This window comes from Tursiops truncatus, chromosome 13, assembly GCF_011762595.2.
Source record: "Tursiops truncatus isolate mTurTru1 chromosome 13, mTurTru1.mat.Y, whole genome shotgun sequence".
Lineage (NCBI taxonomy): Eukaryota > Metazoa > Chordata > Mammalia > Artiodactyla > Delphinidae > Tursiops > Tursiops truncatus.
The window spans coordinates 88,158,438-88,183,521 of record NC_047046.1 but is presented as its reverse complement, the minus strand read 5'-3'; the positions used below and the strand labels follow the sequence as shown (position 1 = coordinate 88,183,521).

The window sequence follows — 25,084 nt, the reverse complement described above, 5'->3', positions numbered from 1 at the left end:
CTAGGATAGATTAGTAGTTGACAAAAGCCAAAGGGATGGGAGGAGTATGGTACTGACTGCTAATGAGTACAGGATTTGGGGTGATGAAAATTTTCCATAATCAGACTGTAGTGTTCCACAACTCTGGGAAAAACCATCTTATTTGAAATGGGGGAATCACTTTATGGTATGTGAATAATACCTCAACAAAGCTTTTTAACAAAAGAAGTATTTGGAGTGGTGATGGCTGTACAAGGATGTCAACGATGCCACTGAACTATATGGCTAAAATGGTAAATTTTATATTATATATATTTTACCACAATAAAATATGTTTAGAAATACTAATTTTAATAAATTATTTGGGCGCGTGTAAGTCTTACCAGGACTCTTCTGTTAATTACTTGCTTTTGACAAATAAAGCAACTGTGTTTACGTCTGGAAAGCGTGACCGCCAAAATGATTAATTTGGGGGACTTCGCCTGGGGGTAAACGGGGACGAGCCCTTCCTCAGCGATGCCATCCTCTCCGTCCAGCCCGGGGTCCCGGCGGGCCGGTCCGTCCACCCCGGGCCCCGGTGGCACCGTAGGAGCTCAGACTCCGATGGACCAACCGGAGAGGCAGCAGGTCTGGACCAGCCCTACCCAGCCGAACCGCCTCCGAGTCTCTCACCATAAGGACCTCCCAGCCACGCCCGTCACTGCGGCGCCCAGTCGGCCCCCAGGCCCCTGCCCGGGGGCGCGCGCACGCACTCGCCGGCGCGCACGCACTGCGGGCGTGCGTACACGCCCGGAAGGAACGCTGAGCCGCAGGGCCCAGTGTGCGTGCCGGGCCGGGCGCCGGAGCGGGTGGCGAGGGAGGCGTGGGTGCACGACCGCAAGGGTCCCTTCGCCCTGGGTTCTGGGCCGCGGGGCGGAGGCGATCCGTTGGTGGGGTCGGTCGGGGTCTGGGGTCGAGGTGGAAGCGGGCCTGGCCTTCCCGGCAGCGCACCGACTGCCCCGCGGGGTGAGGCTCCGTGGGGTGGGGGCCCCGCGGGGTGAGGCTCCGTGGGGTGGGGGCCCCGTGGGTGCTCCGCGCTGGAGCTGGGAGGAGCTGGCCGGTGGTTCCCTCCCGCAGACCCGTCGGCCCCAAGATGTCGTACATGCTCCCGCACCTGCACAATGGCTGGCAAGTGGATCAGGCCATCCTCTCGGAAGAAGACCGCGTGGTCGTCATTCGGTTTGGACACGACTGGGACCCTACTTGTATGAAGATGGACGAGGTTCTGTACAGCATAGCTGAAAAGGTAACGCAGCCCCGCCTCACAACGCGTCCCGCCTTCCGTTTGGTCATTTCATCGTGTTGGATTGCTTTGCCGGTAAGATTTAAAGAAGAACCTAGGGGTAAGACAGGAATAAAGACACAGACGTACTAGAGAATGGACTTGAGGATATGGGGAGGGGGAAGGGTAAGCTGTGACAAAGCGAGAGAGTGGCATGGACATATATACACTACCAAACGTAAAATAGATCGCTAGTGGGAAGCAGCCGCATAGCACAAGGAGATCAGCTCGGTGCTTTGTGACCACCTAGAGGGGTGGGATAGGGAGGGTCGGAGGCAGGGAGACGCAAGAGGGAAGAGATATGGGAACCTATGTATATGTATAACTGAGTCACTTTGTTATAAAGCAGAAACTAACACACCATTTTAAAGCAATTATACTCCAATAAAAAAAAGAATAAATGTAAAAACTAAAAAAAAAAACAGTGCGGCACGTTCACCGGCGAAAGAGAAGCAGTAGGATTCACAAACGGCCAGTCTTCCCTTGGGATGTGAGGATGGGCTCCCTGAAATTGGTCAGAATAGCTTATGTTCTTTTCTGGGAGAATTTTCCATAGATTTTCAAATTTTTAAGAAGTTCATGATCTCTCCCCCCTAAAGAAGTTCATAATTCCTATTAACTTACAGGGGTTTTAACTGAGAGGGTGTTTTCAAAAATTTTCATCTGTAGTGCCCAGAGCAAAACACATTTGCAGACTGGCAGGAGCTTAGGAGCTTACTTTGAATAGCTTAGTTTAAAAGGATTGTCCTTTTTTTGGTACCATGTTTATTTGTTGCGTTTATAAAGCAGAACATTTATGTTGATAGCGTAGTAAATACCGTTCTTTTTCTTTGGGTCGTTTCTTTACCCCACCGGTGCTCTTTTAAGTGACCCGATTTATAGCTTAGAGTGACTCAGATGCAGGAAACATTGGGAGAAAGTAGAACTATACTTGTTAGAGCTAATTTTCCTAATTCTTAAATGTAGTACACTGGATTGTCTCTGGCCTTTGTTTGCTGACAGTAAAGTGCAATTGTAGGGCACTGTTGAATAACCAGGGCTTAATTCTTTTTCTATAATTGTCTCATAGGGATTCTAAGATAACTTTGATTTAGATTTTTGCAGGTGTAGCAATAGGGCAAAAGGCAAAAGGATGCTAATAAAATATTTAACTTATTAATATTCCATAATAATTTGAGAGATTATTCATTTTAATGAAGAGTAAAAGTAAGAAACATTGAAGCCATCTTTTCTTTCACAGGAGTAGGATATGCTAATATGGGCTGAGTTAAAATAACGCCTTTGAGTAAAGAGTAACAGGTGTAAGGATATATTTTGTATTTAGGAAAGGAAAAATGATCTGACCTGCCATCGGTAATTTCCACTGTCTCCTACTTGGTGGGACAGGCAGAGTTGGGGGAGGTGGCCTTGTGAACATTAGGGACCGTCCTTCTGTGTCTGTCAGCGTAAGTATCGCTTGGGATACCAAAGTGCATCTCAGAGATCCTGATTCTACAAGTCTGCGGCGAGGTCCAGAAACGGCTTTTTAAAGAAGCTCCCCAGGGAATTCTGACATGACTTTCAGAATCCCCTCAACGAGGTCAGGGTCAGAGTAGGAGTGCTGTGATTATAGCCGTTCCCCTCTGCTTCCTCTTGGGCGCCTAGACATTGCGGGAGCTTGAGGAGGTGCCTGGGGAACTCAGGAGAGCAGGGTTCTCCCCCGGGGGTCCTCCCAGTCCCGTCAGAGGTCAAGAGTGAGGTGGTGTCGGGGACTCGTGTCTGCATGGCTTAAGCTACAGTAGTCAAGGGCAGAGACTGCAGGCTTCAGTGAAGATGGGCAAAGACACTGTTCAGTAAGCGAACCACTGCTGTGTTGACTCTGAAGTAACTTAGGTGTGTGTTCTGGATTCTGCCTTGCAGGTAGCACCAGGGGATGTCCAGACCCGGTTGCCCCCAGCACGAGGCTAGGATGGCAGAGGCGTGAGGGTGGTTTGCTCTTCGTATCTGAGCAAAACTCAGCAAGATGCTCTTAGCTAGGAGGCAGATTTTGTGTCAGCGTAAGTTTTTAGGGAGCTTTACCGGAACTGTTCCTTTCTGATCCCTATATATCAGTCAGAGAGCAAATCGCTGTAGGACTAGCAGACGTGCTCTTTTGCTACAGTTTAACTGGGCTCACTTTGAGTGCTTTTCTTTGGTCTTTTAAGTTTTTCCATTTCTTTTGTCCAAAACTTGGATTTCTATTTTAATAAACTTTCAATACTATATTACAGTATAGTTATTCAGAATGCAAGCTTGAAATGCATTACAAGACTATTAATGTTTTATTTTCTACTTAGTATAAGGGCAGAATATGAGTTTATAATTCTGGAAGCCCTTTCTGGGGAAGCACAATAGGAATTTTTGAAATTTAAGGTTTTAGTATAAAGAACAATTTAACTGTCTATCTCCCTCTGCAGAAACGGCAGATAATGGGGCATCTTCCTCGTCTTGTTGCGAGCCCTGTTTGGATACCCCAGCTGTGTTAAAGTGAGTAAGAGTCCCAGTGCTGAGGCTGGACTTGACTGCTCTGTCCCTCCTGGAACGGGACTCACCGACTCGCTGCTTGGTAGCTCCAGCCCTGCCGCGTGCTGCGCTCGTTTTGAGCTGTATGGAAAACCTAGAGATATGTTTAAAGTTGACAGATGCCTGGAGTTTGGTAGAGTGATAACCAAAATAAAGGTTCCTGTCGAGTGGGTTGATTTTACGCACAGCTTCGAAGCGAGACTACTTCGTGTACTTCTGAGCTGTCTTGCCATTTTGTAGGAACGCACTTTGCCACAGCTCACTGTTTCTAAATCCCATTATATGTAAGAGTAAGTGGGATGTTTCATTTTGGTCTGTTTACAAAGCTCATACAGATAGAGTTTAAAATACGCAAAACCTCAGTGATACTATCTCATAGCCATAAGTGCTAATTAGATTGTACACAAGGTAAATGTATTCATGGAACTACGTAGGAATGACTTCAGGGGGTCATTCTTAAGCATGAGATAAAGTAGGTTGAATCAGCAGAAATTTATGCTCAAATGAGGAATGTCATAGGAACCAACAGCCAATCAGGGCAAACAGTAATTTGAGAAAATGAAGTTATCATGCAGTTTTTTGATGGCTTTGAAGTGAACTATCTAAAAATGTAAAAATTGACACTTCAAAAATACATAGTGCCAATTGACAGTCAAGAACATTTTCTCCAGAATCTTAGGTGGCTTCTTGGCTAGTGGAGGAGCTCTGTACAGAAGGGTGGAAGCGCGGCTGGCAGCACCGACGGCCTTCAGCCTTGGTGACTTGCACGAGTTACATTAACCCGGAGGCACCTGGCAGCATGCAGGACCACTGAACTGCGTAATCACTGACTTGCTGAAGAAGCAGCCTGCTTGTAAAATGTGTGGCAGCAGGGTTGGAAAGGACAGTTACTAGTTTAGACAATCAAAAGGACATATACTAGAAAACAACTTGATAATAGAAGGGAAATTTGTACATCTGGTTCTTGATTGAAAAAAAAATACTATTCAACAGCTGCTTAACATTACTGCAAATCTAGTGGGCAAAATATTATTGTAGATACTGTAGACTCCTGCAGGTCAGTTTAAAGTACCATTTAAAAAGGTAAGACCCCTGTGGATAAATGGGCACAGAACTGGAAAAAAAGAGGAAATTCCAACGGTTAAATAAACTTCAAAGAAGCACACGTTAAAATAGTGTACTGTCATTTTTCAGGTGTATCAAAGGTCTAACTCTTAGGGCGTACGTTGAAAGCAGACCTAACACTCAGGCAGAAGTGGAGCAGGTACAGCCCCTGGGAAGCAGCTCGGCATTGGGTGAAGAGCCCTAAGGACAGCCATGCCTTAGGCTCCCTGAGACTGTTGCTGTGATTGATAGCAAAACTGGAAAGAACCGTGATGCCCAGTGAAGGGGGAGCACGCTTATGACCGTAATCTCCAGTGTGTGGCGCGTAGCCCCGTCACGGTGATAGGTGGGAAATGGACTCCCGGCGTGGTCCTCACGGCAGCTCCCAAGAGACAGGTGCCACGAAGTAGTTTGTCCGGGCTCAGAAATGGGGCGTTAGGATTTAAAGTGGAGCATCTTCTCCCCTGGATGGGATATTATTTGACCATTAAAAATGATTTCCTAAGAGCTTTATTTAGTAACGTGGGGGAACATTGGTTAATGACATTAGCTGGAGAAAAGCAGAATGTATGCAGTTTTCTCACAAGAGAACATGTGGGTCTGGGGAAAGGGAAACATTTACTTTTCATTTTAAAGCACTTATATACTGTTGATTTTATTTGACTGTCATATACTTTTTTTTTTTGGCCGGGCTGCGTGGCTGTGTGATTTTAGTTCCCCAACCAGGGATTGAACTCGGGCCCTGGCGGTGAAAGCACCAAGTCCTTAACCACTGGACCGCCAGGGAATTTCCTGACTGTCATGTACTTTTAAATTATATAACTTGTTTTAAAAATACTGGGCTGGAAACAAAGCAGTGATGTTTCCATTCCATTTCTGTGTTTTCAAAATGGACATTTTTTAAATGGAGAAAAGATCATAGACACCTAGCTTATTTCAGTTTTATATAAAAAATACACAAGGGTTATAGTTAATTGCAGATTCATTAATGGATGTGAAACATTCAGGAGAAATAGTTCAGCCCTTGTAGAAAGCATCATGATAGAATCCGTGCAACCCCCTTTAGGACAAGCTCTTCCAAAGGAGAGAAGCTGGGAGGGTCACAGAATTAGAGAAAGGCCAGCTGGTGCTGTGGGCCTTCTCCTCCCAGAGCTGCAGGGGCTGGAGGACCCGTCAGGGCACCTCCTCTAAGGAAGAAGCGGGACCAGACCATCTCTTAATGCAGGTCTGTTTGAACTCAGGATTAGGTAATTAAGTCCATAATGACAATAATATATTTCCTGAATTTTGAAATATAGGTTTATTTCTAAAGTTCATTCTTTAATAAATATCGCAGGTGTGGTTCCCGACCTTGTGAGGCGTCATGATGTGGTTTATGTGGAGGGAAGAGAAAATGAAATCCTGTCGTGTCAGTTGTTTTTTGCTTCTGAATGAGCTACGGTTTTCTTACTCATCACTGAAGGCAAAAGAAAATAAGGCCTTTTTAGAAAATCTCACATAAAAACCAGTGTTTACAGTGTGAAAATTATATGGCATTGAGTTGGGATAGTTGAATGTCCTCATACGTGAACTAGTTGAGATATATTCTAGTAACTTTTAAGAGAATGTGGTTTCTCCGGTCGATTTCTGCTTTAACTTGGGAGATCTGGAGGTTCTAGGAAGCAGAACCAATTGGCTTCCGTTGGATTGAAGGGTGTCTGGGACTCCTGTTGGATTGTCATCTTACGCTTTAGGAGGCAGATGTGTGTGTGTGTGTTTGTGTTTGGTTATACTGTGATGTTAGTATCTATCTTTTTAATTATAATATCTGTTTTTTATATATATAATATCTGTTTTATTATGTGGGAAGAAATAAAATATGTCTGCTTAGTGAAATTGGATGTGGGCAGAACCTTAAACACCAGCGGGGTGACTTTTGCAGGAAGCAGTTCTGCCAGCGCGTGGCTGGCCTTGCCCAGTCCTCCACCTCGGTGTCTGCTGTGGCCACGTGAGCACGTGGTGCTCAGCTCACTCTCCACCTTCTGCAGGTGTGTTCTCTCCTTTCACCAGGAAAGGGGCATGTGGCTGGGAGAGACACCTGTTCTTCCCCTACCTCAGCACCGAGGTCTGTCCTCAAAAGGAGTGCCCACTAAATGTAAACTTCCTTCCCTCCTTTCTCTGGGTGATGGTGGTTTAAATTTCCATATTAAATACTTCTTCATATTCCCAAGTGAAGGGGAGAGAACAGTGAATTCCTCTGTACCTACTGCAATCACCAATATTTTGTCAGTCTTGTACCGTTTAACCCCTCAAACGCTTTTCATGCTGCAGTATTGAAAGCAAATCCCCAATACTGTATTATTTCATCTGTAAATTACAGTTAGGCTTTTAGAGTTAGTTTTATATGAAAAAACGTTGTGCATTTTCTATGAATTTCCGGGGGTTGCTGTAGCAAAGCGCCACAAACCGGGCAGATTAAAACAACAGAAATTTATTACCTCACATCCTGGAGGTCAGAAATCCGAAATCAAGGTGTCAGCAGGGCCGTGCTCCCTCTGAAACCCTCAAGGGAGAATCCCCTCTTGTTTCTTCCAGCTCCTGGCGTCTTCCGCGATCTGTGGCACTCCATGGCTTATAGGTGTGCGTCACTCCAATCCTCCGTGTTCATGTGGCTTCTCCCTTGGTGTGTTTTCACATGGCCCTTTTCCTATAGGAACACCAGTCAGATTGGATTAGGGGTCAGACTCCAGTATGACCTCGTTTGACCTTCACTGATGAGCTCTGCAGGCACCCTTTTTCCAGATCAGGTCACATTCTGAGTACTGGGGGTCAGAACTTCAGTATATCTTCTTGCGGGGTGAAAGGGCATAAATCAACCCATGATATAAATCGGTATAACTTCCTAAAAGGCGTTGAGACAGTATTTACAAGGAGCCTTTAAAATGTCATGTCTTTTGTTCTAAAGATTCTATTTTAGGTGTTTATCCTTAGGAAATAATGAAGTATGTATGTGAATTTAAGGGTAATAATGTGCACATGTGAAGAATTGATATCAGTGAAAATCTGAATCATTTATATTCATGAAAAGTCAAAGGAAATGACAAAAGAATGGTAAAAATAATGGCATAGCCACTTGGTGAACTGTTATGTAGCCATAAAATTTTGGTTTTGTTTTTCTCTTATGTAAAGTGTACGATTCATGTAAGAGGATGCTCATAATTAAAGCAGGATGCAAAATCTTGTAGTGTGATCACGCTATGATCACATTTGTTAAAAGAGTATAAACATATATACCAGAAAAAATGGGAAGGAATATAGTGAAAGTATATTCTCAGCAGTCAGCTCGGGGTGTTGGGGTTGAAGGTTGTTTTATTTATGGTTTTCTGGGTTTTCCAGATGTTCTCTGATGAGCTTCCAGCTGTGGAAGAAATTAAAGAACCTTAGTTACCTGCAGCGTGATTTGGGGTGTTAGGCCGTTAGTATGTGCAAGTGTCCAGACCTCAGTAAGAGGGGAGTGTGTGGCTGAATCCCAAAGGCATGTTTTAAAGCAGTTGTTTAATGCGTGTAATTCAGTATTTGTGAAAGTACAAATTGGAAAAGTTCACATAGATTATTGCTAGATCAGCGTGCATAATGTATCTGTGGACGTCTTCTGCAGGATTCTCATAACTTGCTGTTCTGAAAAACATTAAATGAGATGTTAATGGACGGTTGCTCAGGACCCTGATCCTCTTGAAGTAATTTCCTACATGGCAGCTCTACTGGGAAAAAATGTTGCAGAGTCAGTTTGAAAATTGTCCTGTTATACACAAATTCTTCTGTTTTTGTTTTTGAATGTGCTTTTACAGAATAAAAAGTTGATTTGTTATTTTAGTTTTTTTCCCCCAATCTCCTTTACTTTTAGGTTAAAAATTTCGCAGTTATTTATCTTGTGGATATTACAGAAGTACCTGACTTCAACAAAATGTATGAGTTATACGATCCGTGCACTGTCATGTTTTTCTTCAGGTATGTTCTCTTATCTTAAAGTTGTTGTTTAAATTGAATAGATGGTCTGGAAGTTTAATGAGATCAAGAAATCTTTAGATTCTTTTATTTAGGAGGAAATCAGTTATGCAGTCATATTATAATATAGTTTGTATCACCAGGCAATCAATCTTTTAAATAATTTTCAGAGTAACAATTCCAGTTTTAGCATTTACTCAGTAACAAATTACCATTTTGAAATAACTGCCCAGGAACCTAGGGGAAGTGTTATTAAATGGAAGACATTCTTACTGAAATTTAAGATACCTTTAAATTTAATCTGTTGATGAAAAATGTCTTTAAAATAACTCACTTTTTAAATGTGTCAATGACTCTATTTAGCATCCTTTTGTGATATCCAAGAGGAAAACCTGTACTTAATTACTTTGCTTATAAATACAAAATCTTGTAAAAAATCTTTTATCAGCTGAAAAATTCTATTGTGTACCCTAGTCAGTCAGTCATGGGCTCAAGGAATAGACTTTCCCTAATCACCTTAAATTAATTTGTACCCATGATTGGCAGGCTTTGCATGAAAGGAAAATGCGGAGTTAGGTACACAAGAGTCTGATGCAGACGCAAATACCTTTGATGGTATTTATATAATAAAGTTAAGTAACATCATGAGTGAAAAAAATTCTGTTGTGGAGGTTTAATTTGGAAAGAACTCACCATTTTAAAAAAAAAATCACTGTTTTTACTTGTCAAAATTTCGTACTGTTTATTGTTACTACAAAAGTTAGTAAGTAGCAATATAAACATTAGGCCATACTGCAGAAGCGGAGCTCCCTAAAGGTCGAGGAAGGTCTGGGTGGAGTGTGCAGGGTGTGTATTCGTTTTCTATTTTCTGTAACAAACTTGGTGGCTGAAAACAACACCATTTATGAGCTCAAGGTCTGTAGGGCAGAGTCCAGGCAGGCTCAGTGGGTTCTGCCTCGAGGTCTCACAAGGCCAGAGTCACGGGCTGGGCTGTCATGTAGGCAGTTGGTCAGGGAAGAATCCACTTGGCTCACCGGGGCTGTGGGCTGGATCCATCTCCCGGTGATTGGGGGTCTGAGGTCTGTTGCCGCCGGGGCCGCTGTCTGCCTCTAGAGGCCCGTCTGTCTTCGAAGCCCTGAGCAGCGAGTTGAGTCCTTTTCGTACAGCTGCTCCAGCTTCCTGTTCTGCTTTCAGAGGGCACTTGTGATTGGATTAGACTCACCCAATAATCCAGGAAGGTCTCCTTATTTTAAAATCAACTGATGAGTAACCTTAGGGACATCTGCAGAATTCCCTCTGCAGTGCAGTGTAACTGATCAGAGGCATGGTGTCCCATCATAGCACCGTCCCAGGGATTAGGGCGGGAAGTAGCAGGAGTTATTTTAGCATTTTGCCTACTGCAGCCTGCCCTCCGGCTCCCAAAGATTCACATCCCTCCCATGTGCAAAATTGGGTGTGGCTGAGGCTTCCCAGGTGACCCATTAAGCACAGCTCCTGGACACAGCTCCGTATCTGTGGCCCCCTCTCCAGGACGCAGTGTGGGACAGGCACAGGAAGCGATTTGGGTTCACCGTGGGGCGTCAGGGTTCGGAAGGGGGCTCTGATGTGGCACTGGGACCATAGTCCTGGCCCAGTGCCTCCCCCTGGGAGGGTTCTACCCAGTTTTTCCTGCCTTTTTTATGAAAGGCATTTGCAGCTGGTTCATTTTTCAACCTGCTTCCTGCCAGCAGCATTTTGGGGTTGCATCAGCCCCTCTCACTGTGTGCTCTGTCCCTCTTAGCCTGAGCCAGTCATGTTTCTGTCCTGGGCACTGGGGCTGCCCTCTGCCCGATGGCTGCTTCCTGGGGGAAGATCCTGTCCTGTGACTGAACCTTCTGACTTTTAGGTCTTTACTAGGTTTCAGCAGAAGGTGGTGTGCCCTCTGTGTCAACAGCTCAGCAGCCATTTCTGGATTTCAGCATCTTTTGCTACCTGGAGAGGCTGAGAAATCTTTTGGGTTAACGGATCTTACTCCGGTTTGTCTCCCTCCTTTTACTATAAGCAGTACGAACCCAGGCAGCGCCTTCAAGACTTTGCTTACGTGTCCTCGGCTGGTATCCATGCTCATCACTTTGCAGCGTCACAGACATTCTGCCGCTGTGCAGCAAGGATCCCTTTCCTCCACTCCCCGAAATGCATCCCCACCTCCTTCCAAGCCACGTTTCCACTAACAGGCTGTTTAAGGCAATCTCGGCCTTTTCTGCCGTGCTTCTCACGTTTTCCCAGAGCCCTCCAGGTGGGCCGTGGGCACCGCACTGTGTAGGGCCCACCTGGGCGGGGCTGCCCTGACGGGGAAGGAGGTTGCAGAAAGGAGTCGAGTGGCGCTGCGGCCACCGTGTGTTTTGATAGTTTAGGACTGATGCTGCACTTGGAAAAGGGGACAAAACCTACTGTTTCTGTGACCCGGGATTCCAGGATTCTAAGACAAGTAGTAACAGTATTTTAATTAATTTATTCACCAAGTATATATACGTATAGGGTCCTGCTGGCTTTTATGTCTAGTGCTGGGACATTAAGTCAGATAAGACAGGCTTCCTCCTATCACAGACCGTCATCTGATGGCGACAGCTGAGTAAATTAGCACAAGGAACCAGGGAGATGCAAGGGGACAGGTGATAAAGGGGTTCCCAGGCCCAGCTGCAACGTGTGTGCGTGTGCGCGTGTGCAGCCTTCCCTACGCCAACAGGCGATTCTTGGGCACCCTGCTGGAGGGATCTAGAAGTCACCTTCCTTAACAAACTCACTGTGACAGAAAGGGTGCTTATGTACCCGTTTCACCTTTATGGCCCTAAAGCGTCTTCAGGAACGGAGGACTAGAGTCCAAATATCCCATCACTCTTATTGCAGGAAATTCCGAAGGTTTTGCAGCTGTGAGCCAGGATCTGTGGGTGAAGACCAAATGCATATGAGAAATATATTCTTCTGAGTGACCAAGTATATATTTTCCCTATAAATCACAGTATTGCAACAGGTGTTTACAGAGGCACAGACACTGAGCGTAGCAGGGTGATAGGGAGTGCCCAAAGGCTGCTGGGTAAGGTTGGCATGAGCCACGTGCATCCCAACGGGCGAGCGCAGGCAGGGGCACAGGGCAGCGCAGGCCGCACGTTTGGGGACCTGCGGGGATGAGGGAGGACGGGCAGGTGAGGGCTGGGGAGTGGCGGGTGCTCAGGGGAGAGCGTGTCGGGGCCCAGATGCCCGGTTTCCTGGGCCAGTGTGTGGACTTGGAAGGTTCCTGGAAGTGAGTGTTTGCAGCAAGAGAGAAGCATCAGGTCTGCCTTTTGGAAGCTCGCCCTGGCTGAAAGGAGGCCACGCTGTGACCTCAGGATGGATGGGGCACGCACCATGGAACAGCAGCCGGGGGCCAGACGCACAACCTTGCAGAAACGGGAAGCTAAATTGATAAAAGTCAGTGCAGCTGGTACAAGAAGCGTTAATGTCTTTCTTTTATGCAGTGCCCCTATAAATTCATTTCAGAAAGAAGCGTCTTGAAAGGTCAGTCTACGAAGAATTATAGAAATGCAAAGTATCATTTATTTCACAGTTAGTATGGCTTTCAATGAAATTTACACCAGGTGCTCACAAGAACGCCGTGACAAACGCACACATTGCCTTTTTCAGGTGAATTAGTGCAGCCCTCTGGAAAACAGTTTGTCTTTCCACGTGACTGAAGCTGTGTCCTTTGGCCTTGATTGCCCTGTAGGTTCTTTGTCTTAGGGAGTGCAGAGCACGCGGAAGGAGCTGTGTGTTTCTTTAAGCAGCATTTAGGTGGTTTCCAGCCTGCTAAACAGTGGCGGACCCGCTTGATTGTGTGTGTCCTCGTTCGCAGTGGGAGATACAGGTAGGTTTTCCATAGGATTCTGCTTCAGAAGCATTTTCACGAGCACGGACCCCCTCTTGCCCACCTACAGGAACAAGCACATCATGATCGACCTGGGCACTGGCAACAACAACAAGATCAACTGGGCCATGGAAGACAAGCAGGAGATGATCGACATCATCGAGACGGTGTACCGGGGGGCCCGGAAGGGCCGCGGCCTGGTCGTGTCCCCGAAGGACTACTCCACCAAGTACAGATACTGAGCCCCGTCCAGTCCTTGTGCATGCAGTGCCGTGGGGTCGTTCTCACGCGGAAACTATTTAAAGCCTGTGAGAAAGCGTTTGGGGAAGTACACAGAGCTCAAGGAGCTGGAGGGTTCTGCAGTGAGGGTGGCATTGCCTCAACTTTCAGTCTGCCTGGTCCTTGTATTTTTGTATCAGCAAATATCTGTAAATATCTAGCTGAAATAAATAAAATACATGGTGATGGGAACAGTCAAAATCATTTCTTATGAAAAGTAGTGTATAGATTAGTGATTTTGGTAGTCAAGAATTAACTCTTCACTGTTGAGTGAGGTTCAGGTGTGGGTCCCGTGGGGCTGCTGTGGTTTGCACACTTGTCAGAGTCTGAGTTTCCTGGGTCTCCTGTAATTAGGGACCTCAGACTGGTGACGCGACACAGTTCTGGAGGCTGGGGTCAGATCCACGTGTCGGCAGGGCTGGTCCTCCGGGGCCTGACGGGGAGTCTGTTCCTAACCCCTGCTGGCCCTGGTGGTTTCTGGCATCTTTGGGTCCCTTGGCTGGTGATGCCTCACCCCAGGCCCAGCATTCGTCTTCACGCGGTGTTCTCCCCGTGTGCGTGTCTGTGTGCAAGTGTCCCCACTGGGTGGGGGCCACCCTGCTCCAGCATGACCTCATCTCGACTAGTTACACCTGCAACAGCCCCGTCTCTAGAAAGGGCACATTCTGAGGTCCTGGGGTGAGGATTCCCAACATGTGAACTTTCAGGGGGCACAATTCGACCCACAGCAGAACCAAAGGCTTGAGTTCAGGAAAAGGGAAAAATCATTTTTTATTCTTCTGGTTATAAAAACAGTGCAATAATGATTTTTGGACTCCGTTTAAATATAAAAAGTAAGAGGTGTTTCTCATGCCTCCTAAGATTGTATCTAACGCACTTAAATGCATCGTATTTTCCATAGCAACCATGACCCTTCAGTCTGTGTAGCTAGTTTCCTTATCACAATCTCAAGTTTCTCTCCTGAGTCTCTTACCCCAGCAGCGTGTTGTTGGTTGGGATCTTCACAGGCACATCTCAGGGCACACAGCCTCTGAGGTGAAAGAGGGTACATACGGCGTGGAGGCAGCCCGGGGCCTGTGGGGGGCACACCCTGGAGCCCCTACCTGGTTTCACAGCCAGGCTCTGTCGTTACTGAGGACCTTGGGCGAGTGGCCCCCAGAGCTCCGTTTCCTCCCATGTGAAGAGGATGATGGTGTCTGCTGTCCGACCTGTGTTACACGCAAATCAATTAGAACAGGGCTGGTGGGCCCTCCGTGATGTGAAAACACCCACTGCCTCGTCAGATTGACTCATTGTTGAAACACGAGGAGTACATACCAAAGAATGAAATTAACAAATACAAGAAAAACTACACACTTACTCGAAGGAGTGTACTTTTAAATGGATATAAAATTCAGATGTAAATCTGCAGTTTAATATCTCCAGCTTTAATTTTCCCATTTACAAAATAGTATAATACCATATCAAATGAAGTGCTAATGAAAAAAGTCAACGTGACCCCAAGTACCTGGCATATAAGAGACATTCAATAATATATTTCCGGGACTTCCCTGGTGGCACACTGCTTAAGAATCCACCTGCCAATGCAGGGGACACGGGTTCGAGCCCTGGTCCAGGAAGACCCCACGTGCTGCAGAGCAACTAAGCCCGTGCGCCACAACTACTGAGCCTGCGCTCTAGAGCCCACGAGCCACAACTACTGAGCCTACGAGCCACAACTACTGAGCCTGTGCACCTGGAGCCCATGCTCTGCAACAAGAGAAGCCACCGCAATGAGAAGCCTGCTCACCGCGACAGAGTAGCCCCCGCTCGCGGCAACTAGAGAAAGCCCGCACGCAGCAACGAAGACCCAACGCAGCCACAAATAAATAAATAAATTTATTTAAAAAAAACAATAATATACTTCCGACACTTACTCAAAACAAATACTGTAGCCAGTAATCACCTGAAAAGACGCTCACCGTCATTTCTGTGAATGTACCAAAAATCATTGAATTGGATGCTTTAATTGGATGAATTGTACGGCATGTGAATTAGATCTCATCAATAAAGCTTTATTAACTGTTAACAAAAAAATAAGCAAGCAAAAAGCTTACACTTTACATTTGTAAACACTGTATATTTATCGTAAATTTTATTTATAAGTTCATTCACATTTGACTTTAATAACTATCTTTTTCACTGGTGCTTTGTAACTGCAATATTGTTGAATTTATAATGATTTGGCCTCTTCATTCCAAGTTTATATCTTATTGTTATAAGCTTATCATTGTAATAATAAGCTTATAGCTTATCACTATCTGCCTCACCCTGAACCAAGTAACTTATAAGCCATTTTCTCAAATCCGTCCAAGCACCTGCCACGTAGATAGTCTGCAGAGAAGGAAACTAAAGCATAGATTGCCCAAAGTTACAACTAGTCGCAGAGGACATGAATTCAAAACCTAGGTCTGCAGGGCTACCAAACCTTACCTCACTGCTGTGCATACTGCTTTAGTCAAGTTGAAATTAACTAGTAGAGAAAGTATGCTGATACCCCTGGTTCTCTGGGCATCGAGTGACTTCTGTTTCCCAACCTTCCCAGGATGGCTTTTATGCAAAGTCCAGGAATGGCAGCTGACACAGAGGCAACCAGCCTAGGAGGTACAGAACATATTCAGGAATATAGTAAGTCATCAGGTACACTAGAGAGACTGACATACACACAGCAGACATGCAAGAGTACTCACTGCAGCACCATTTGGAAACCAATGGCAAAGAGTCAAAGGACTATTACACTGAAGTTAGTTACGTTGTCTAGACCTATACATATCAACACAGGTGAATCTCAAACTGCTGAATGGAAAAGCCAGGTCCGGAGGACACTACGGCATGATGCCATTCATATAGTTTTAAGACACTGAAAACAAGATGTGAAACAGTAAAACAATCAGCAGCCACAGTGTTTGCACTAGGCTGTTACGTAGGCGTCCAAGGGTCTGTGGGCTTGACTGCCCTATTCTGCCTGCGCCGAGTCCGGACGAGACGGGGAGCTTGGGGCACCAACAGAATCAAAGCATCTCCCATGTAAAACTACCCTAGAAAACCGCATCACCGATGATTCCAAAGACCACACTGAAAGTTTGCTTTCTCGGGTTGCTCAGTCAAAATGCAGGGTGTTCTTGTGACCTCCCCAGATTGCCTGGGAAAGTCTGAGGTCTTGAAAATCAGACCAGGACATTTTGGAAGACTTGCTTTGAGTGGGTATCATTTTGAATTGTTTTTCCTACACTGTTTTTATTAATGGCTTTTAAAATGCATCTGATCGTAGCATTCTTCTGTGGCGTTTTTACATTTATCATCAAAGCTCCCCCAGGAGCTCAGCGTCACCTCCCCTGCTCTCTGGGGGCCACACCACGCTAGTCTCCAGTCATTGCTGTTGTCCCCAGCCCTCCCTCTGGCCTCCGGTTTTCTTGTTCAAAAAGTGGTCAAGTTTTCACACATCTCCATGGACAAAAAGATTGCAAAGTATTCTGAAACTCTCCAAATTCATTCATTAATTCAAAGAAAATGTTTGAGTAGCATCTGGGCACCTGGGGTGAACAAAATCAATCCAGTTGCTGCCTTGTGGAGAAGACAATCAAATGATCACAGAAAAGTAAAATTACAACTGTGACAGTCAGCAAGAGACCCCATAAAATTACTTCAGACCCGGACAGGCGCTCAAGGAAAGAATCTCTGAGGAAATTATTTTCAAGCTGCGATCAGATATAAAAAGTGCTAACTAGGCGTGTGTGTGTGTGTGTGTGTGTGTGTGTGTGTGTGTGTGTGTGTAACTCCATTCCAGAGGGGACCTCAGGAGCCAGTGGTGGGAGGGAGCGGGGCTCGTCCTGCGGGGAGAGTGTAGCGGGATGCGGGGCGGGCGGGGCGGGCGGGGGTGGGGGGGGGAAGGGGGGTGCTGGCAGCTTTGGAGGCTTTGCTTGGGGAAGGAGGTGTAAGGTGATGGAATTTCAGTTCTGAAAAGATCTTTCTTGCCCAAGCTTGGAGCGGCTGAAGGGAGATTTGGGGGGAGTTAAAAATCTATGGTAATAGATTGGGCAATTGTAAAAAAGGAAGTGAAATGTGAGAATTTAAAACTTCAGACAACTGCACCCAGAACTTCTGCCTTATAGATTCATCCCTTTATTATTAAGCTTTATGTTTTCATAAGTTTCATAACAGATACACGAATGCAGGATTTGATATTGAAGTAACTCCATTTTACTTAAGTAAAATGCTTTCTACTAAAATGCTGTGTTAGTCCAATTTGGATTAGAATAAGAGTATTTAAATACGCATAAATCCATCTGTTACTTTCCCTCTTTTCCCTATGAAAACATTCTCGTTTCTTTTAAATATATGTAACAGGGTGCTGGAAAAACGCAATTCTTAATAAAAACATTAGGAAGATATAGAAACAGGTATGATATTATGAAATGCCAAATAATCTCTTTAAAGCTAGATGTCTGTGGTTTGAGTGAATAATTGAGATGTCAGTCAGATGAGCCAATAAAAGGGGATCAGCCTGGGACTTTCTTTAGAAAGAAGTTAGCATATTTTGGACAATATCAATGTTTTTATTTTAGTTAATAACTAATAGAAGCTTTCTTTTCTACTTATTTAATTTCTTAAAAATCCTGGACTCTAAATTGTGTTCTATATTATTGATGAAGGCTCAAATCTGTTTAGTTTACTTTAATTCAAGTATTTGCCCCAGTTTCTACTAAAATTATAATTATGGCTAAGATGCTTTGAGATTTTTCACATAATCAAATGGAAATATCGTGATTTTAAACCACCAAGAATATTGGATTTAAATGATGCTATTTTAAAACTTTGGGTTTAAACTTTGGGTTTGCATCACTGTCGGGGGTGTGAAATGACCCTTCCTTTCTTTTCTTAGGTGCATTCTGTTCAGTGCGCTTGGCCTGTGGTCATACTTCTGGCCCTAGTGAAATGTGCAGAGAATTCGTGGATAACAGAGCTCATTAAAGCATGATTTATAGTAGCAAGGAAGTGAGACATAACCGCGAAGTCCAAGGAATACTTACGGGGATGGTTAAATTATTTCAACCACATAATAGAATATTAGTAACCATAAAAAGTGGGTATGAAACTTTCACCTGGGGAAAAGTGTTTATGATATGAGAGCAGGATATTAGATTATAAACAATATGATCAGCTATATAAAAGTCCCTGCATAGAAAAAAGTATTGACAGTGGTTAATTCTAAATTGTAGAATTATGAGTGATTTTGACTTTTGTATAAAGAGTATGATTTATTTTATATGCAGGAATAATGTTATTCTTTACAATGAGAGCCTTTTTCGGTGATCATAGCTCTATTCGTACTTCGGCTCAGAGACAGGTGAATTGAACAATTGTTTGAAAGCATCTCTAACTGACAAATTAAACTTAGGTGCAATCTTTGTGCATCTCCTTGGTAACTACCTCTGTGGGGGCTGGAGCAGGTGAGGGTGTCCCAGGAAGCAGTCATGGAACTCCTGCATCACCTGTTTCTTTGGCTGTCCTTTGATTGGTTTCCTTTGATTTGGAGAACATACTGTTAGAATTTGCTTGGACTGGGCAGATTAAACCAAGTCTTCCCCCAAACTGTGTGACTGGAATTATTGAATTGGAATGCAGTTATTAAAAAAGCAACTTCTGGGATTTCCCTGGCAGTCCAGTGGTTAAGACTCTGCACTTCCAATACAGGGGTTGTGGGTTCGATCCCTGGTTGGGGAACTAAGATCCCACATGCTGCAGTGGACAAAAAAAAAAGCAACTTCTATCAGAAAACTTCTTGTGGTATTTTAAAGAAGGATCTATATAGAACTTAATTCTGGAAACAAAATTGCCCTCATGTAACTCGTGCTTTTCCTCCATGATTTACAAACGTTAGGTGTGCATTGAAGGTGTGCTGCCAGTTCACAACCATCGTTGTGAAGTGGTTGGTCGCCTTCTTACTTACATTCTTATTGCCTCGCCTGTGTTCTTTTAATGCTTTGGTTTACTAAAGTGAATTCTTAAATACTAAAAATAAGAACTCGCGTTAGGTAGATTATTACTCAAAAAGTACAGTTTTCACTCTTTCACATTTTCAAATGACTGGTCTACTGTCCTCAAGTCTGTAAGAAAAAAGTGGAAAGAAGTAACGATTGATTTTATATATCAGTTAATGTACAGTTACGTAAACTGGAATCCAAAGCTATCAATAAAATTAGCTTACTTTCCCGTAATTACTAGAACAGTTTTGTACAGGAAAAATTCGGAATATAGAAAACCCTAAATGTTAGATGATGTTCACTTTAGTCAGATGGAGTCTGTGTGGATTCACAGCTTAAGGGGTGTGTTCTTCAAGTGACAAAGCATCACTTTGCATCAACAGTGTGGAGAGGTTCTCCTCAGACAACAGCGTGCCTGCTTCCTGGCAGCAGGAAAGGTGTTCAGATGTCGGGGCGGCGGGCCACATCCGCTGGCATACGGAACAGTAGCTCCTACCATCTGGGGGTCATGGACTCCCCTCCCCACAGCAGGAGCACAGCAAGTTTAGGGGGTTTGCCGAATCCCCTGAAATCCACAGCGCTGTGCTAGGAATCCTTGACCCAGCAAAACCAACAAGCACAGGTTTAGACTCACTCAGGTCCTTCTTTTAATTTAAAAGGCACTATCAGCTTTTAAACACACTTTTAGATATCTGACCTTCTCTCATGCTGCTTTAAATAATGGCTGTACGTGCATCAAAAAAGTGAAGTTTTGGGGCTTCCCTGGTGGCGCAGTGGTTGAGAGTCCGCCTGCCGATGCAGGGGACACGGGTTCGTGCCCCGGTCCGGGAGGATCCCACGTGCCGCGGAGCGGCTGGGCCCGTGAGCCATGGCCGCTGAGCCTGCGCGTCTGGAGCCTGTGCTCCGCAACGGGAGAGGCCGCAACAGTGAGAGGCCCGCGTACCACAAAAAAAAAAGCAGACTCACAGATATAGAGAACAAATTAGTGGTTACCATTGGGGAGAGGGAAGGGGGAGAGGCAACTAGGGGTAGGGGATTAAGAGGTACAAACCATTATGTATAAAATAAGCTACAAGGATACATTGTACAACATGGGTAATACAGCCAATATTCTCTAATAACTATAAATGGAGTATAACATTTAAAAATTGTGAATCACTACCTTGTACACCTATAACTTATACACTATTGTACGTCAACTACAATAAAACCTTCAATTAAAAAATAAAACTAAGACTAAAAATTAAAAATAAAATAGTAAAAGAAAAAAGATGAAATGCAAAATTCCACTGGAAAAGAAATATTTGCATTCTGGGGGGCGGGGTGGGCTCCTCAGGAACCACCCATGAAATGGGATGAGAACCTAATGCACATGTGTCTTCTTTAAATCCTTCCATGAACGTCTCAAACAGAAGCCACTAGTTGTCATCCCCAAGCACTCATTCATCATGACTTGTGTTTTGACTGAAAACTAATTTGAGGGATGAGGGTGAAAAGTACTTTAACAAAATCCAATTTTTAAATAATAGTTTTCCTTTAAAATGTGCACTTTTTAAGGAACAATGACAAAGAGTGTTTCTGTTCCATTTAGAAAAGAGCATTTGTGAATTTTTTTTATTATTCCTGAAGGTTTTTCATGTAGTGCAGAAGCAGTAGTTCCCTTAGTGAACAAATATGGGCTTAAATGTTTCAAGATGAAAGCAGAAGATATGTAAATGGTGAACACCCGAGTGCCTTAATAAGGCCTCGCCATTTGCTCTTGAGCAGAACTTTCAATCCCAGCTTGCACCATCAAGTCGTTCACATTCTTCTGCAAGTCTTCAATGCGGCCTCCCATTTCTTCCAGTACGAGGTTAAGGAGAACAGCACATGGAATACGGGCACCTACCCAGGTCCCTCAAAGCCTCCACGTAAACTGCATCACCAGGGCTGATAAAAATGCCCTGTGGTGCATCTAAAATGAGGGAATCAAAGGCAGCGGATGTGTACTAACACCTTAAGTCAGTGCACATTAATCACATCCCTGAGGGTCTGTACGCACCTTTAATCTTTGCACGCTGAGCCCGGTTCTGAAACCTTGGCTCCCTTTCCGTGGACATGGATTCGGGGATATGAGGTTGTCTGGTATGTTTAACTATGTTTTAACCAAACTCTAATCAGTATGTAAATACAATGAAAATTAACTGTGTTTAAAACAAACTTTCCTACTGTTTATAATTTTATCCTGTTTCAGAATCTCTTTTTCCCTGTGGGAGCCCATCTACAGGATCGCTCTGCAAACAATTTGTACACATTTTAAGGCAGGAGTTTAATTGTGTGAAGTGAGTTCACTTGGGCAAGTCTTAGGGCAAGTGTCCCTTTTTCTGGATTTTCTTAAACCGGAAACAAACATTCCACCTAACTCTGTTTGAATCCATGGCTTACCAAATGGCGAGCTGCTGAAGTTACAAAACAAAACAAGGCAAGGAGAGCCAGATAGCGTACCCTGCACTGGAGACCTAACCAGTACCTGTGCAGGGTTGACTGTTTGGGGGAGTATAAGTGCTATTTAGCAGACTAACCAGATTTCTTTAGGGCTTGCTGGGAAGCCCCACTGGGTGGTATGTGTTGTTCGTGTGTCCTTGTGTTTTATCCTTGCCTCATGAAATGCCCTGTATTGCTGGTCAAGCAGGAAGTAATTACCTGTGAGCGGTAATTAATACATCACGATGCCATGTAAAGGCACAGACGTAACCACCAGGAAGTCTTAGGTCAACAATTATCCACTAATACAGAAAACAACAAGATAGTCCACGACAGTTCAATAGTCCAAAAGCAACCGCAGTGTTTGTTATGAGACAGAAAAGGATATTTCTCAGGTTTAACGTTGCAGTCAGAGCTTGAAAGTGTTCTTGAAGTTCCTGAAATAGATTTTCTGCCTGAAAAATGAACCACAAGTGAATATATATTTCCTTGTGAGGCAGAGCATTCTAAGCGCCATGGAAGAGAACCATCTATATATTCCATTAGTTGATTCCCGACCAGGTGTTAAGGCCTTCCCACTCAAAGGGTAAGGAAGGTCTAGTCAACCAACAGCACTGAACAGTGCTAGCCAAATGCGTAACTGCCTAAATAAGCCGGCCCGACCTTCACCGCACACCACGCACAACAAGTGACTCAAAATGATCACACGCTTAAATATAAGCGATAACCTATCAGACGTCTAGAAGATAACGTAGGAGAAAGTCTTATTAACCTTGGGCTCCTCAAGGACTTCTCGAGAAGGCCTGAAACAATCACCAGACGCACCCACCGTGGGCCTCTTGCCTCGCCCACACTTGTGGGGATTTATTAGCTGGGATTGGGGTTGCAGAAATTGTTTACCAGGCCGTACGGATATATCATCTATGGTGACTGACAGCAGGCGGTATTGTAAGTCGCCCCACAGTTTACAGATTTAAATCTCATACCATTTACGACACAGTTCACTCCTGGCACCCGTGTATTATCTCCATTTTAGAGCCCAGGATATGGAGGCGGATCTCCACCTGGAGCCTGCGTTTACGTATGCAGAAGGCCCTCTGTCAGGAGCTCTTCCCCTCAATCATGTCAGGAAAACGTGGATTCGAGTGTGCACAGCTAACCAATTCTTTTTAACGAGGCAAACTGATCAGTCCTGACCACTGGTTGTCTCCTCTCGGCGCTGCGGCTCCTTCAGCGAACGGGAAGCAGGACCGCTGGCCTCCCGGCGCTGGGCGGGGTGGGAGGGGGGGGGAGGGGAGGGAAGGGATGGGAGGGGGAGGGGGAGGGGAGGGAGGAGGAGGGGGGAGGGGAGGGGGGGGAGGGGAGGGGAGGGTGTCCAGCCCGGGAGCGAAGCTTGGCGCGCGCGGGGTCCGACTTACCGCGTCCCGCAGCGCGCGCCCGCTGGGGGCTTCGGGGCCCCGCGCGGCCATGGGGGTGTCCCCCGGGTCCGGGGTGCGGGGTGTCCAGGTGGGTCGGCTGGTCCCGGGGCCGGTGGCTCTGTCGGCTCCGCTCCGCCGCCCGCGGCTCCCGTGGCGATGGCCGTGGATCCACCCGCGCGGCCCGGGCTGTGCGCCCGAACTGGGCCGAGCAGCCTGGCACGGAGGTGAGGCCGTAGCGGGGCGCAGGTGGCCGTCCGGGCGGGGCGGGACCTCGCCGGACCAGCCGATCCCGGCTACGCTGTTGGCTTCGTTTTCATTGCGTCAGAGCCCAGAGTGAGCACGACCTTTTCATTATCATTGCGGCAAAGAACACACAACCTACCAGTTGCCGTTCTCGCTGTTTTTCGGGGCGCAGTGCGGTGGCGTTAGGTACGTTCACGCTGTTGTGCAAACCACCACCCGCCCCCCTCCCCCCTGCGACTTCCTAACCTTCCCACACCAAGCTCTGCATCCAGGAGACACCGGCTCCCCAGCCTCACCAGCCCCCAGCACTCGACCTTCCCCTGTGTCCCGTCGTGTTTTTGCAAGGCTGTCACCCGTCTAATGGGGGATCCTGGAGGCAGGGGTGGGGATGGAATGTGGCTGCAGCCACCACACAGCCCAAGTTCGCACTGCGGTCCTGGGACCTGTGACCATCCATCCAGGAGGCTCGGCCATCTCTCCGGACCCCTGCCATGTCTGCTGTCAACTTTAAGATTAAGAATATTTATGCTCTGGGACTCCCCTGACGGTCCAGTGGTTAGGACTCCAAGCTCTCACTGCCAAAGGCCCAGGTTCAGTCCCCAGGTGGGGGAATTCAGATCCCACAAGCAACACGCTGCATGGTTAAAGAATAGTTATGTTCTGTGACCAACTCCAACAGGCTGCCAACACTCGCATCTCTGCTCTGATTTTATCGAAGATCTGGAAGGAAGGCCTCACTGTGACTTTCCCTCCCTCAGATGCCCTTTAGGCCTGTCTGGATTGTGGCTCATGGGGCATTTTATGGGTGATGTCCCAGGACCCTGTTCTTAGCGAGTACCTGCTTTGTTTACATGTCTGTACCCCTCTGTGGGGCAGGGCTGTGTCTGTCTGGGTCCTGCCAACATCCCAGGAGCCCAGCCAAGTGACTACGTGGGGACACCTGGTTGCTGAATGTGTGTGAAACACAGCCTTGCATGCAGAGAAACCCAACATCCTTAGTCATCATGAGAATGCAAATCAAAACCACCACAAGATCCACTTCACATGCACTGTGATGGCTAAAATCAAAAGAGACAATAACAAGTGTGGACGAGGGTGTGGCAAAGTCGGAACGTCACATGCTGGTGGGAATGTAAAGTCGTGCAGCTAGTCTAGCAGGTCCATAAAAACTTAAACATAGAGTTACAATAGAATCTCAGTTCTACCTGTAGGTATGTACCCAAGGGAAATGACAGCATATGTCCACACAAAAACATGTACACAAATGTCTATAGCAGCATTATTAACACTAGTCAAAAGGTAGAAACAACCCAAATGTCCATCAACAGACGAATGGATAAACAAAATGTGGTCCATCCCCTCGATGGAATATAATTCAGGCATAAGAAGGAATGAAGCCCTGACACATGACACAACATGGATGAACCTTGGGAACATGATGCTCAGTGAGAGAAGCCAATCACAAGAGGACACGTGGTTGGATTCCACTCATGTGACGTGTCCAGATTGGCAAATCCATGGAGACAGGAAGTTGAGGGGGAAGGGGAGAGACTGCCATAGTTAAGGGGTTTCTTCTTGGGGGCAAAAATATTCTAAGATCAAATCGTGGGGGGACTTCCTTGATGGTCCAGTGGGTAAGACTGCGCTTCCACTGCAGGAGGCCCAGGTTCGATCCCTGGTTGGGGAACTAGATCCCGCATGCTACAACTAAGAAGTCCGCATGCCACAACTAAAGATCCCGTGTGCCACAATTAAGACCTGGCTCAGCCAAAATAAATAAATAAATAAATATTTAAGGACAAATCGTGGCGACGGTTGCACAACCCTGTGAATATATTAAAAATCATTG

At 45.6% G+C, this 25,084-nt stretch overlaps 2 protein-coding genes and 1 long non-coding RNA gene across 4 annotated transcripts; 2 read left to right on the top strand and 1 right to left on the bottom strand.

Annotated features, from left to right (window-relative positions):
• Positions 1–1,111: 1,111 nt before the first annotated feature.
• TXNL4A (thioredoxin like 4A) lies at positions 1,112–13,280 on the top strand. 2 transcript variants are annotated; one of them, XM_033837889.2, is made up of 3 exons: positions 1,112–1,264; positions 8,829–8,932; positions 12,880–13,280. In XM_033837889.2, exons 1-3 carry the CDS (start codon positions 1,112–1,114, stop codon positions 13,049–13,051), a joined length of 429 nt encoding a protein of 142 aa, XP_033693780.1. In that variant the 3' UTR covers positions 13,052–13,280. The 2 variants fall into 2 exon arrangements, with proteins under 2 accessions (XP_033693780.1, XP_033693779.1); XM_033837888.2 differs by having other exon boundaries at positions 1,112–1,336.
• Positions 6,867–7,632, top strand: LOC141276233 (uncharacterized). The gene is made up of 2 exons (XR_012325492.1): positions 6,867–6,972; positions 7,520–7,632. It is a non-coding gene; the product is annotated as an uncharacterized lncRNA (long non-coding RNA).
• HSBP1L1 (heat shock factor binding protein 1 like 1) lies at positions 12,874–25,084 on the bottom strand. The gene is made up of 4 exons (XM_033837890.2): positions 22,993–25,084; positions 21,963–22,029; positions 15,005–20,956; positions 12,874–14,296 (listed from the first exon to the last, which is right to left on the bottom strand). Exons 1-3 carry the CDS (start codon positions 23,041–23,043, stop codon positions 20,847–20,849), a joined length of 228 nt encoding a protein of 75 aa, XP_033693781.1. The 5' UTR covers positions 23,044–25,084; the 3' UTR covers positions 12,874–14,296; positions 15,005–20,846.

What these genes read in the sequence shown, in the direction of transcription:
- TXNL4A (XM_033837888.2), top strand. Translation starts at nt 1,112, where the DNA reads ATGTCGTACATGCTCCCGCACCTGCACAATGGCTGGCAAGTGGATCAG. An exon ending in CGTGTTGGATTGCTTTGCCG is followed by an intron (nt 1,337 to 8,828) that starts GTAAGATTTAAA and finishes CTTTACTTTTAG; the next exon opens with GTTAAAAATTTCGCAGTTAT. An exon ending in ACTGTCATGTTTTTCTTCAG is followed by an intron (nt 8,933 to 12,879) that starts GTATGTTCTCTT and finishes GCCCACCTACAG; the next exon opens with GAACAAGCACATCATGATCG.
- HSBP1L1 (XM_033837890.2), bottom strand. Translation starts at nt 23,043, where the DNA reads ATGGCCGCGCGGGGCCCCGAAGCCCCCAGCGGGCGCGCGCTGCGGGAC. An exon ending in GGCGCGCGCTGCGGGACGCG is followed by an intron (nt 22,030 to 22,992) that starts GTAAGTCGGACC and finishes TTCATTTTTCAG; the next exon opens with GCAGAAAATCTATTTCAGGA. An exon ending in TGCAACGTTAAACCTGAGAA is followed by an intron (nt 20,957 to 21,962) that starts ATATCCTTTTCT and finishes TTAACCTCGTAC; the next exon opens with TGGAAGAAATGGGAGGCCGC.